The 13,703-nt window shown below is 43.4% G+C and overlaps 2 protein-coding genes across 11 annotated transcripts in view; both read right to left on the reverse strand.

The window, feature by feature from the left end:
• Positions 1-799: 799 nt before the first annotated feature.
• amh (anti-Mullerian hormone) lies at positions 800-5,741 on the reverse strand. 6 transcript variants are annotated; one of them, XM_047804764.1, is made up of 8 exons: positions 5,592-5,741; positions 4,133-5,459; positions 3,543-3,836; positions 3,226-3,404; positions 3,028-3,133; positions 2,811-2,934; positions 2,300-2,487; positions 800-2,207 (listed from the first exon to the last, which is right to left on the reverse strand). In XM_047804764.1, the coding sequence occupies exons 2-8, from the start codon at positions 4,263-4,265 to the stop codon at positions 1,786-1,788; spliced, it is 1,446 nt and encodes a 481-aa protein (XP_047660720.1). In that variant the 5' UTR covers positions 4,266-5,459; positions 5,592-5,741; the 3' UTR covers positions 800-1,785. The 6 variants fall into 6 exon arrangements, with proteins under 6 accessions (XP_047660720.1, XP_047660719.1, XP_047660723.1 ...); XM_047804763.1 differs by having other exon boundaries at positions 3,025-3,133; XM_047804767.1 differs by having other exon boundaries at positions 2,811-2,905; positions 3,020-3,133.
• Positions 5,742-6,310: 569 nt separating this feature from the next.
• The window catches only part of dot1l (DOT1-like histone H3K79 methyltransferase), a 34,075-nt gene continuing 26,682 nt past the window's right edge, over positions 6,311-13,703 (reverse strand). For 3 of the 5 annotated variants that reach the window (XM_027152134.2, XM_027152133.2, XM_027152137.2), the window contains 7 exons: positions 13,602-13,680; positions 12,998-13,491; positions 12,634-12,839; positions 12,498-12,550; positions 11,728-12,297; positions 10,243-10,842; positions 6,311-10,118 (listed from right to left, as the gene is read on the reverse strand). In XM_027152134.2, the coding sequence (XP_027007935.2) occupies positions 10,352-10,842; positions 11,728-12,297; positions 12,498-12,550; positions 12,634-12,839; positions 12,998-13,491; positions 13,602-13,680 (1,893 nt within the window). In that variant the 3' untranslated portion in view covers positions 6,311-10,118; positions 10,243-10,351. The remainder of the gene's footprint in view (positions 10,119-10,242; positions 10,843-11,727; positions 12,298-12,497; positions 12,551-12,633; positions 12,840-12,997; positions 13,492-13,601; positions 13,681-13,703) is intronic. The other 2 variants (XM_047804803.1, XM_027152136.2) reach the window with 2 other exon arrangements.

The following is a 13,703-nucleotide window of genomic DNA, read 5'->3' on the forward strand; positions in this document are numbered from 1 at the left end:
CTCAACAGCCGCCACTTAAATTTAGGCAACAAATGAATTTTAACGTCGAAAAAGTGCACGTATGTGCGACATTAAAGTCACGTCTAATAAAGCAGGGAGGGAAGGTATTGAATACAATGTCTGTTGATCTTATAGAGAAATACAGACGGATTCTACCGGTGAGGTCTTTGAAAGAGGTGGAAAATCCATGGAAAGGAATCAGCCTGAATCGCTGCATATTATTGGCATTGGTCATCTTGGTGCTCAGCTCTGGGGCCGAAATGGTCGGAGGTGAGTGATGGATGCTGAAAAACCTGTCTTAAAATGCAAGATTTCATAATTTATTTATTTTTTCAAATGAATTACATGTGTGTTTAGAGAAACTGGAGCCTTTGTTTGAAGTGGTAGATGGCGGAAGTATCCCGGATGTGGTACGTTAGAAATCTAAGCTTAAAATGAACATTAAATTCAGTCTAAGAGTCTAAATAAGAAATCTTCTCTATTTCCTTTTCAGTATGAAACATCTTGGTGGGAGACGCTAGCATTTTGGAATACGGGTGATGATTTTCTAAACAAAAATCGAGCTGCTACGCAACCAGGAGAAAGGCCCAAGAAGAGAGAGATACCTGGGAAACTCCTAAAAGAAAAGAATTAAATAAATAAAACGAGTGAAAAAGAGTCATAACGGAAATAAACACCTGAGAATACCGGAGCTTAAACAGTGAAATATGATAACAGTAATTATTACATTATGAACAAATCATATGGTGATATTTCTTTATTGCTTTTCTATTAAACATGTAAGAAACGAGGCATTTCGAAAATGTGTTGCTGTTTATTGCATATATTTGACTTTAATATTTGCATGCACAAGCAGGGATGTGAGTTAATTTGAACATAAAATGTTTATAAATGGTTAAAATCGTAATCTTGGCTAGTTCATGCGTCATTATCTGTTTTGTCGACTTCCACATGATCGTCGTTCACTTCAGAGAGCAAAAAATACTTTTTTAAAAATATTAATATCGATGAACAGGGGCGGTTCCAGGCCTTTTTTAGGGTGGCTTCAGCCCCCTGTCTGTAATCTCAGCCACCCTACCTCAGCCACTTTCATAAATAAACAATAAAAATTACGTTAAAATGCAGGACATGGCGTCGATGGGAAATAAAATTATTTTTCAGTTTGATCCAAGAGCGATTTTTTTTTTACCTTGCTTTTACATGCGTGTGTTTCAAAAGTGCGTCTTCAGCTGTCTGCTTTATTTGAACGGAAAAGCACAGGTACGCGCAGCGTGCACGCGCAGTCAGAGCTAGAGGCGTTTATTTATAACGTTAATCGTCGGAAAGACGCAAAGACAGCAACCAAAAGCAGTGAAATGACACTATTCTTATTACCAGAGTTGTCATATAATATATAATACAGAACTCTTCTTGTTTTAAATTCTCACTGAGGGCTAAAACCCCCTAAAGATGAAACCCTAGAACCGCCCCTGTCGATGAAGCAAACAACAAGAAAGTAAATGAATAAATAATAACATACACGTGTGGTAATATATAGCTCCAGGTCACTGTGGAAATATTTGTCATTTCAACTGGAAACTGGGTTTAAAGTTTTTATTTCTTTCAAAAAATAAGGATCATATTGTACTACGTTGTGTTTCTATGGAGAGCGTTAACGTGTGAACAACAAATGAAATTAAAGGTACCGTGTGAGAACGCTCTATAACGTGTGTGTGTGTGTGTGTGTGTGTGTGTGTGTGTGTGTGTGTGTGTGTGTGTGTCTGTGTGTGAGAGAGAGGGCTGTTATCAACGACATCCACACTCCTTGGCTATCATGTCGGTCTTGTAAGAAATGGTGGTGGAGTCGCTGTTCAGCTCAATCACACACAGGTCGTCATACGCCACGGGCACGCAGCAGATCCCGCGCTTCAGAGGTTGTCCACTTTGGAGGTGACTGTTCAGCAGGATGGCGTGGTTGTTCCCGTTGTTCAGAGGGAAGCCGCACGCTCCTTCGCAGTTGTTAATGTTGGCCGTAGCAGGCTCCAGCAGGTATTTCTCCAGAGACACGGTGAAACTCTCAAGGTGACACTGAGTGACCCTTGTAGGGCCGTCCTGGCTGTCTCGCGCTGCCCTCTGTGCCCTTTCCACCGCCCAAGCACCCAGCACAGCCTGTAAAGCCTTCAGCAGTAAGAGCGCTCTGTATTGGACCTCACGTTGCTCCTCCAAACCTGTGGACATGAGAAAGTTTGGTCTTAACGACTGTCCACAGACGTTTTGTTTTTTTTAAAAACCCGACATATACTAAAAAGAAACTGATTACCTGTTTCTAGATCTTCTCCATCAACAGAAAGCGTACTAAGAACGCTGAGAACCTCGAGCTTATCCATCGCGCCACGTCCGAATTCCTCCATCCGCGCTTGGGCTAAAGTCTCGTCGAGTTTTAATTTTAGCACCGAGCGCAACGACGGCTTCAGTGCCAGCTCCACCCGGTGAGTCCTCAGTCTGGCGCTTTGGGGGAAGAAGAACACAGTTGGTCCTGAAGAATTGACCAGCTCACGAAGAAGAGACTCGCTTGAGGACACGCCAAGAGTTAAAGGAGGGAGAGAGCGAAGAACATTGGGGCTGATGGTCCTGACTTCGTCCTGTAGGAGAGGATTTCCTTGAGGTGACACTTCATTTAAGAACTTCTGTAGTTCACACAAGAAGAGAAATGTTCTGGAAGAGGTCAGAAGTCAGCATCAGGGTCAGTTGACAGAAATGCCTGAAAGAAAGAGATGCAAAATATCTACTTCCTAGCTGTGACGCGTGACGTGGCGTAGTTATAAACATACCCATTTGACTGAGGTACATTTTCACTGACAGATTTCTTGGGAAACAGAAGAATCACTGGACTCTCGGACCTGCTCTTCCTCCAGGACGTGATGGCCTGAAATTTAGACAAACCTAATTTCTTCCCTAAAAACAAACAATTACATACATTGATCGTAATGAAAAGAGCTAGTCACAATAATTATGTGCAGAAAATGTAGAGAAATCTGACATCACCACCATCTTGCTGAACGTCCATCCTCAGTTTTATATTCTCATGACCGAAGCTATTACTCCGAATTCCTGTAAGAACCAGGAAGCGTGTTGCCTGAGAGACACACGCTGTCTGACACAACACAAGAGAAAAATAAATAAAACCTTGTTTCAATGTTTATTTGGTTCACGTTAAGGCATGATGACGATGATGATGATGATGACCTGGTTGTTAGGCTGAAGGTCTTGACTGCTGAACTGGATCTTCATCTCCTCTGTGTTGCAGAAGTCAATGAAAAACAGGAGCATGATGGAAGCCGTTGTGGTTTGTTCGGAACACGTCGCAGGCTTGGCGAAGTGTAGGGTCATTGTGAAAGTCCCGTCTTTTTCAGCATCCAAATGTTCTTTAAAAAATAGAATAATGAGAGAGAGAGAGATAGAGAGAGAGAGAGAGAGAGAGAGATAGAGAGAGAGAGATCATATATTTTATGTCTTTGACCTGATCTGTACATTCCAGAAGCACTGAGTTAGGTCTCTGGTACCTTTTTCGCTGTGTGTATATTCTGGGCTTTTATTCTCCTTCATCAGTGATGAAAACTGGGAATATCTCACACCATCGTCATGTGAACAAAATCCAAACCGACCGAATTCCCGCTCCTTCGCCTCACCGTCCTTACTCCAGACGTTTTGCAAAGCAAGGAGGATCTCGTGCAGAGCTTCAGGGTGATGATGGACACCTTCGACGACACATGGAACGTCCTTCAAAAGACGCCGGGGTGCAGAAGCGTCTGGTCCTTCAGAGGGCACTTGGCCTTCCCTTTCACTTCTGTTTTGTCCTGTAAACAGGTGCACAGTAGAGGATGTGGTAGCGTAGTGGTTAAGGTGTTGGACTACTGATCAGAAGGTTCATCAACCCTGAGAAAGGGTCCTTACACCCTCTATTACTCACTTGCATAAAAGGAGATTAAATGAATAAGAGCGTTTGCCAAATGGTGGGTTTTGGTGTGATTGCTAGAAATACTGCACAATATTACCTCCAGTCACAAGTCTGAATATCAGACAGGGTTAGTTTGGTTTTTTTTTGGGCTGTTAGATTTTATCTAAAGAAAACATGACTTTGGAGGTGACTGACCTGACAGCGACTGGACTCTGATGAAGTCCTCGTGTTGGTTACGCTCCGTCTCTGTCCGCGTCTCGTCCAGTGGCCCTGTGACCACCGTTACTGGCAGAAGCAACAACATCCAAAAGCACATCTTCGCACCCATTTCCTCTCAGTCACGAGCGTGTCAGGTCTCCGTTTGTGAGAAGTTCACCAACGGAAACCAGCTTTATACACAACTTCTGCATTCCTGACAGAAACAGGCTGCCAAAATAACTTCACAGTACCATGTCCTTGAATGGAGGGATTTTAACGAGTGCCTTTTGTTTTATGAAGGGGGTTGAAGCAGATGGTGGTGAATGTGGAGACACGATATAAAAGCTTACCCCAGAGAGATAAAGCCAGTCAGACAGACAACGGATTACTGTGCCGACTCCGGGGGCTTTAAATCAAACGCTGACAACACTGATTAGGGCAGTCCAAAAAAATACTAATAAAGAGATCTTTTTATTTGTGCATCACATCCATCCGTTTCGCATCGTTTCCCCCAAACGATCCAACTGTATTAAACTTACTGAGAGGTGCTTTTTATGTTGTTTGCTGAGATTTTCACTTCCTCACTTCTTTGAAATAAACACAAAGCTTCTTTGTTAATATCAGGTCATGGATTGTGGAAACAGATTTTTGGTGTTTTTTTTGGCAAAATTAGAGATTTTTGGTGTCAAAGAATTCCTGTTCGGTGACATTGCATTTAAAATAAAAATAAAACAAAAATCTACTTAAAGCCTGAAATAACCGACGTCCTGTTCGAGAAATCACAAATTTGTTGGCATTCGGATGACTTTTCAGGGAACGAAGAGAAAGTAGAATCATGTCCCGGTGTCCAGAAGCTCCCATGTTATTCATCAGCAGTCTTTCAAGGTGTAAATCAAAGCGCCCCCTGGAGGTGGACTTTAAATAAGACTTCTGATTCCTTATGTTCTGGAGCTTCACATGTGAAGTTGAGTCTAATACGGTTTCTGACGTGTCTCACCGCCTGCTTGTCGTCTACTCAAAGTCATTTGCATGTTATAGATAAAACGTGGAACATTAAAAAAAAATAAAAAATCTAAACACTTTTTTCTCTCATAGTGGTAGATTTAATATAACTGATACACTGCCGGATAATCACCACCACATACACTGAACTTGTCCTCACCCACGGAATCAGAGCAGAATCGTGTTTCTATGTCACAGCGCTGTGGAGTTATTAAAAAACATTATCCGACTTAGTCTTATTGGTGGCTCGAGCGGTGAACACCAACCGAGACGATCCTCCATCACCAAGCCAAATTTCATTCTGTGTATTAAGTGTCCTGAACTACAAGAAGAAGGAAACTTACAATTACTATAAAGTGCCTATGGATATTCAGTGCTTGGACCCCTAATAATAATAATAATAATAATAATAATAATAATAAGAATTCTATTACATGCATTACAGCATACTCACTAATGATAGCAGGTGAATCCAGGAAGTTATTTCTGTTACTTCTGAAATTCCCCAGATGTCAGCAGGAGGGACCCAGACACAGATATGATTCAATGCCTGGACAACACAGAATGCAGAACACACACACACACAGCTGCAAGTGTTTTGACGCTTTTCAAGGTCTTTGTTCTGGCAAGCTGGGTGCGTGTGTGTGTGTGTTCTGCATTCTGTGTTGTCCAGGCATTGAATCATATCTATGTCTGAGGATGAGGATGAGACCAAGACGCTAGCATCCGCCTCCCAAAACAAATAAACAAACCACTGGAGACGCAAAATGACCTGTGGTTATTTATAAGAAGAAAAAAAACAAACAACAAAAGTAAAAGGAATAAACTGTGTCAAGACTTTAACAGACATGTACACATACACTACGCAGAACACGTCAACTGCTGAGCCGTATTTTTTTTTGTAGCATCACCGGAATGTTAGTTCTTTAAAATCGAGGCTATTTTAGTTTTTATTCCCTTCTGAAATATTTCCAAGCAAAAAAGGTGAGACAATTTCCCAGCGCGTCAGGCCCATTTTTGGCCAAGGCTGTGAGAAGATATGTACAGTATGTACTGCAGACAGCCTCATGCATCCTCTCCATCAACATTCACATGATGATGATGGTGCTCATGAAACGAGGCACACGCAAGAATGGCGTCTGCTTCGAGAAAAGAAAACCTGACACGAGCAAATCAAGGGCAAACCATGTTTATTTTATCATCATTATTATTTTTTTTAATTAAAAACACTTCATTAAGCAATAAAACCAGCACCAACAACAGCAATTAGAACATTGGTGAAGACTTATTGCACCATTATCCTATACTGTTCTATGTGAAGAGTGGACGTTTGGTCATTCCGTATGACAGCGATGCAATAAAGTTACTTTATTTCTTTTTTTTTTTTTTTACACATATAACTAGAACATCTTTATAACTTATGGTGAATAAAAAATACAGGTAAGAGAGTGGCTGCAGAAAGCGGCACTGATGTTAGAAAAGGGTAAGAGGAAACCTCATGATCTAGAAAGAACACAAAAAAAAAAAGGGTTCGAGTTTATTGGAATTTTTTTTCCCTTTCCGTTTGAGACGAAGCTGTGAAGTCAAAGCAGTAAGGCGTCTTCCTGAGACTACACGTCTTTACTGTTTACACCCAAATTACAAACAGGTGCCAAGAGAAGTTGCCTCGAAATGTACAAATTCTTATCTAATCCTGTACCTGAGGAAACACACACACACACACACACACACACACACACACACCTCTACTCTGGTGTTAATAAGACTTACACAAGTACTTTCACACACGAGGCTTTAGAGCAGTTTCACCCTCGAAGCTGAGAAAAACAAAGATCACAGAAAGCACGAAGAGCAAACCCTTGTTATTCATCTCGTCTGTACTTAAAACGTAGAGCTGCACTTTCTCGGTTAAAACAAAACAAAAACAAACAAACAAAAAAAAATGTGTAGAAGAGCACCATTAGTTACTGGTCTAAATTCTATTCAGCTTAAATCTTGAGCAATAAAACAAACTGGTACACAGCTAACTTTAACACACTACATCGTGTATATATACTGTGTATATAATGTATGTCGACAGTGCTGGTTACGTCCTACTGGATTCTCGGGCTGTTGTACATAAGGTCGTTTCATAGAGAACACGCCGCCGTCCTGAGGAGAGCGTTTACGCGAGAGCCGGACTGGTTCTTGTCCGGTTCCTCCAGCACCTAAAAATATGCTTAGAACTAAAATGTCTGAATTCTTTCTCACTGCAAACAACAGGCTCATAACCTGGGATGCTGAGAGAGAGAGAGAGAGAGAGAGAACAGACACTTCAAGAAGGGCTTGGAGATACGATGTAATATCAAAGTAAAAAGAAAATTTACCCCCCCGGAAGGAGAGTGACATACACTCACCGGCCATTTTATTAGGAACATTTTGTCTAATCAGCCAATCATGTTGTAGCAGCACAATGAGAAAGAAAGGAAAGGAAAGATAAAATTCAGACAGCTCTGGTTAACGTTCACATCCGACATCAGAACGGAGGAAAAGTCTCATCTCTGTGACTTTAGCCGCCTGATTCCTAGGATTTTTACAACATGACGGTCTTTATACAGAATGATCCAGTTTGTGGCATCTCAAGATGTAGATCACATGGAAGCTTGCGCAGACCACAAACATCAGGCTCCTGCCAGCCAAGTGCATCATGGAGACTTTTTCCTGTCTTCTACTCTCTGGTTTGGGTGAGATGATGACCATAAGAGCCTCAGATCTTTGGATCAGAAGAGGAACCTGCTGTTGTAGCTCACCCACCTCATGGTTTGATGTTCTGTGCATGCTGAGGTGCTTTTCTGCTCAGCACGGGTGTAAAATTATTATTATATAATGATAACGATTTACCGATTTAATGATTTAACGATACGAGTTACTCGATCCTTCCAGGCAGCGCTAGTCATTCCCCTCTCATATCATCTCTCATATCAACAAGGTGTTTTTCACACCATTCGGGGTAAACTCTTAATCGTTGAATGAATGGGCTGTTTTAAGTTTTTCTGTCTGGGACCATCTTATAGTAAAGTCACAGAGATTGGACGTGAACAAAAAAAAAAACCCAAACAAACAAAAAAAAACCCCTGTGCTTCTGCGTGGGCTATTATACGAGTGGCTGATTAGTTAAAGTGTTCCTATTGAAGTGTCAGTGAAGGAATATGCACCGGAAGTATATTGCGTATAGCACAACCTATCGTGTCACACACTATGTGTTTGTGTCATATCGCCCACTCCGACAGTACAGATGTCACAGATTTACACCCTGTGGAAAAGCTCTAAGCGCTCGCGGAACGGCGGACGGAAAGGCTTCGGCTGCGAACGTGCCGTGCGCCAGCACCGGCGGAGACGAGGTCCCCGCTTTAAAAGACTAGAAAACGATCAAGTAAGAATAGAGTTTAAAAACGCCTCGGATCAATACAGCGTCTGATTGCTTTCCACTCGGCGCTACATAATGCGAGGTCCCTGTCAACATTAGCACCCAGAATGTGTCTCTTATCTGATGTTCTTAATATAAATAGGCACAGTCCAGAGATAGATTGTAGCACCACGTTGTTTGTTTTTCTTTTACGTCACACAAACACAAAAAAAAAAAAGTTGCACCCAGTTACTCGGTACGTTAACACGAAAATCAACAAAAACCATCACAACGGAAATGATAAATATTTGCAAATTATATACAATTACACATCGACAGTTACTTCCAATTCACAGTACAAAAACATCTTTCAAATGTTTTTTTAAAACAAAGAGAAAAAGAAAAGAAAATTTTTAAATAAAAGAAAAATCCCGGCAGTTGCACAGTAGATGTTTTTTTTTTGTTGTTGCCATGTTACTTTTTTTTTTTTACCAGTGTTAGAAAATTGTTTTTCTTTTCTTTTTTTATTTGAAATCGTCCGTGTGGTTTTCCTACTTGCAGAGAGCACCACGACGTTAATGATGTACATCTTCCAAAAGCAGATATCTAGCACCTTTCTGAGCAAAATTGTTTTCAGCACCATGGATCATAATTTGTCTCAGAAAAAAAAAAAAAAAAAATCACCTGAATCGATTTCATATCGAACGCCAAACTCCGACCTTTACGTGTAGGCATCGTTAAGAGAAATAATTCTTTTTAAAAAGGAGATATTATATATATATATATATATCTTTATAAGATTTGATGTTTGCACACACAGGTACTTGGTAAATACGTTTAACAATTTGTGCTTCAGCCGCTGTGTGTGTTAACGAGATCGGGAACTCTCGCATTAAAAAAAAAAAAAGTAAAAGAAAAAAATAATCAAATGCACGTAATCCAAAAACAGTAATCGAGCTGACTCGACGATTGAGCCGGTTGGCTGTAGTGAATAGGCTTCTATCCAGTGTAAGTGTAAAGGAATATGCGTGTACGAACTGAACAAATGCTGCCGTTTAAAATGATTTAAATCGAAACGATTCATGATGCCGTATTTTTTTTTTTTGAATCACATGTTCAAGTCAATATTCCCACATTTACCTCTAAAAGGAGATTCCGTCGTATTCCAGGAATAGTTAAAGGCTAACACAGTGCTGGGCTTCAGCGTGGAGCAAAATGTTCAGGGTATATTCGTTTATCGCTCAGCTGATGCCACGTTTTTATCTGAATAGTTATTAAAAAAAAAAAAAAAAGACAAATTTTGCAGATCCCAGATTTTGCAGAAAAAACCCAGCCACTAAGACATTGTTTAAATACACAATAATTGATGACATATCCACTTTTGTCGGTGCCTCTTTTTTTTTTACAATTTTAACCAGACGTTTATGAGTGGTCCTGACCTGTGTGTGTGCGTGTGTGTGTGCATGTGTATTTAGATGCATTGGTATCCTCCGGGTGGCTTAAACTAACATGGGAGCACCAGTGAGGAAGAGCCCGTTGGTCTACACCTGTCCATTGCATAGGTTGCAGTGGGTTGAGGTAGATTGCTTCAGTTACCTGGAAAGATACACAGCCCATGAGAAGCTAGACAATAATATGACCACGGCATTAATCACATGCACACACAGGGACATGCAAATATATGATGAGCAGCTTGAACACACAAAAGCGAAGCACATACCTTGTTCAGACTGAGGCACAAGCTTGGCAGGTACCATACAGCAGCTCCTAATTATAAATTACCCCCAAATTCAGACCTCCCGCCCACCCCGTTTCTGCTCATGGCACTGCTATCTGGGCCGAGCAGTGTAGGGCACCTGCATACCCAGAGTCCTCCAGGAGCTCACCAAGCCACTGCTGCTGCCTCCGCCGCTGCTCGCAGAAGGCTGGTACTGGAGTGTAAAGGGCCGCGACAATGAGGAGGCAGCAGGAGTGGTTGTGATGCAATTGACAGGAGCAGAAGAGGGGGATGAAGAGGAGGAGGGGAGCAGATGTAGCGTTTGGAGGGAAACGGATTGCTTCCTCTCCGAGCGTGGTGGGGAAGGCTGGAGAGGAGCAGAGGAAGAGGAGGAGGTGTTGAGAAGGGGAGGAGGGGGAGGCAGGGAAAGCACAGGAGGGGAGGGAGCGTGCAGGACAGTCTGCGTGCGGCCATATTGGGCCAGGTACAAGGCCCCGGCTTTGGAGTCCAGATTCCTCTGCTGTGAGGAAGAGTGGCTGTGCTGCGAACTGGGGGGCGCAGACTGTTGAGAGGATACTGAAGGCGTCATGTGGTGAAAAATCCCTGTGGCAAAGTGTCAGGAGAAATAGAGGGAGAAAAATGATGAAAGCAGAGGGTCAGGTATAGAGAGAGAGAGAGAGAGAGAGAGAGAGAGAGAGAGAGAGAGAGAGAGAGAAAGAGAAATAGAGAGACAGAGAGAAACAGACAGACACAGACAGACAGAAATATAGAGAGAGCACAAGACAAACACAGAAACAGAGAGAGAGAGAGAGAGAGAGAGAGAGAGAGAGAGAGAGAGAGAGATTGGGTGGACAAAAAGATTGGGGATGGGGGGTGGGTTGGGGTCAGAGACAGGTAATCAGCCCGGTAAGCAGCAAGCAAGTTAAACATGATTAAAGCGATGAGGCATAACACTGCTGACCCAACTCTGACACCAATATGGCAGACAGATGCTCCCATAGGTTCCTAAACCTGACCTTACGGGCCTGGTCTCTATACGCGTGCGTCTGCCTTCGAATACAAAACGTTAAAGAGCTGGGCTGCCAGAGGAATGTCTCACACCAAAAACAAAGCCATGCAGACATGACAAACACCCAAAGAAATGTGAAGGTCACTCAAAAGTACACAACTTACAAATGGGAGGTTCACCAAAAATGATTTCTAGTAATGTTTTAAGACACAGCTTTCAATGACACTGTCACTTTATGCCGACATTGTCATTTAAGGCTGTTGTATTTAACACATCTGCTGTGTTTCGTTCTGGTTTTCTGAGGGTGCGTCACTTTAAAAACAATGAGCTAATGGTTCAACGGCACAGAAAGCAAAGGGGCGAGAAGGCAGAAACGGCAGTGCTGCATGTCTCTCACTTACCTCGCAGCCTTCAGAGGCCTGCAAGCTAACAAGACATATTAAACTCCAAAAACAAAACAATCACAAAGGGCAGCTCACCTCCCGCAGCGCCTCCTGCCAGTCCAGCACTAGAAAAGCTGCCCAGAACAGAGTGACCGTTAACCAATCGTGGAGGCCCGCTGGTGGCCGGGTTAGGAGTCTGCGTGCCGAAGAAGGTCTGTAAGACGGAGGGGCCGCCCAGAGGGAAATACTGTCCCACAGAGGAGGCAGAAGAAACTGCAGTGGCCCTACCCACTTTTCCACACAGGAGACCTCCACCGGCTGCAGCAGAGATGAAGAGGTTCTGGCTAAGACCACTGAGAGCCTTTAGCTCCCACTCGCGAGGCTTTTGCTTGGGAAAGGCCTCCCGTGCTTTGTCCAGACCTAGAAAGGGTTTAGAGTTGCCGTAATGCTCGCTGCGTTCTCGATCTGCTCGCTTTTGCGGTTTCTGCTCAGAGTCGGAGTCTGGGCCACAAGACACCCCCCCACAGAACGGAGAGTTGCTCTGCCGGAGGTCTGGAGGAGTAGGTTTGGGGTCGGAGATGGGTGAGAAGGTAGACTTCCACTTGCTGGAAGAAGAAGAGACGTCACTGTTCACGCTACTGGCCCCCGATTTACGGCCCTGTGAACCTGAAAAAGGAGAGATGGAGAAACAGATTCATGAGCGTGAAAGAAATCGAGGTGCATTTCAATCTAGATTTATAAAACTGCGCGCCGTTAATACAATTCGATTGCTTAAGCCTCTATTCTTGACAAGATTAAGGTGAACAGAATGTTGCATGATAATCGCGTGTAACTGCGCAGGATATAAGAGTATTATATACTCTTACCCCTCTCACCGTCTCTGCTCTCCAGAGAAATTGTTGCAATTTTCCTTTCAATTCTAAAAAAGGAAAAATAATGTTCAAGACAGAGGAACTATTTGAAGGAATCTCTATCGTTATTCTGCATATTGATTAATCTCACCGTAAGGAGCTACTGTCTGCTGGATATCCCGTCTCCTCGTCCTCTGAGCTAGGGGGGGATAGGTCACGGTTGGAGCCATTAATCTCCAGCGGCCGTTCTCGCTTCAGTACTGGTGGCTGGTCCAGGTCCGTCTCACACGGACTGCCGCCTGCCTGCTCTGGAGAGGATATGGCGGAGATCTCCAGAGGCTGATTAATGTTGTTCACCTGTGTAAGTAAGTCAAAGTAAGCTCGACGGGGAAAAAAAACAAAACGCACTGGAACGTGACGATTCATATTCAGACAGTGTACAGAACACAACGAAGGATTTGGATAAAAGAATCGACTTAAAAACAACTCTATGGTTTAACTTCCTGTCCGCTCACCATGGTGTTTATGTTAAGTGGGGAACCCGAGGAGTAGTTAATCCCAGAGAACGATCGTTTTTTAGGGGAACTACTTGCTGGAACGAGGCTAGAGGAGCTGCGTTTCCGGCGTCCTCTCTTGCGCCCTTCTGACCCGTGAGAGCCCGGTGAGCGATGGTGGTGGTGGTGATGACTGCTGTGATGCTTTCCCTGCTTGGCTGATCCGTGATGTTGGCCTGAGCCTCCGGCAGAGGAGGAGGATGAAGACGAAGACGAAGAGGAAGAGAAGAACATGTGGCGGCGAGCCTCGCTGTCTAGGATCTCGGGATCAGATTCAAGGCCATGATGCTGGTGGCCCTCGTCGGGAAGACGGGAGGGTCTGTCTGCGTATTGCAGCACTCCGCCTGTGCTCAGCAGAGGGCTGGATCCAGACCCACGTGACTGAAGATGGGGTATAGGAGACATGGAGTTGCAGTCTTGATCACACACAGCAGAGTGGGAGCCGTTCACCAATCCTGAAACAGAGAGGAACACTACAACTTAAACATGCGCACCTCAGACTGGACCTACATCTGTTCATTACTGAAACTGAACCAAGACGTTCAGTAGGAACAAGACTGCGTACCCGAGTTAGGTGTCAGAGGTTGCTTGCTGTTTGGCCCTGCTGACTGCTCCCTACTAGACATAGGACTGGGAGTATTCCTCTGCAACAATAGATTGTAGGCAC

Source organism: Tachysurus fulvidraco, chromosome 2, assembly GCF_022655615.1.
Source record: "Tachysurus fulvidraco isolate hzauxx_2018 chromosome 2, HZAU_PFXX_2.0, whole genome shotgun sequence".
Lineage (NCBI taxonomy): Eukaryota > Metazoa > Chordata > Actinopteri > Siluriformes > Bagridae > Tachysurus > Tachysurus fulvidraco.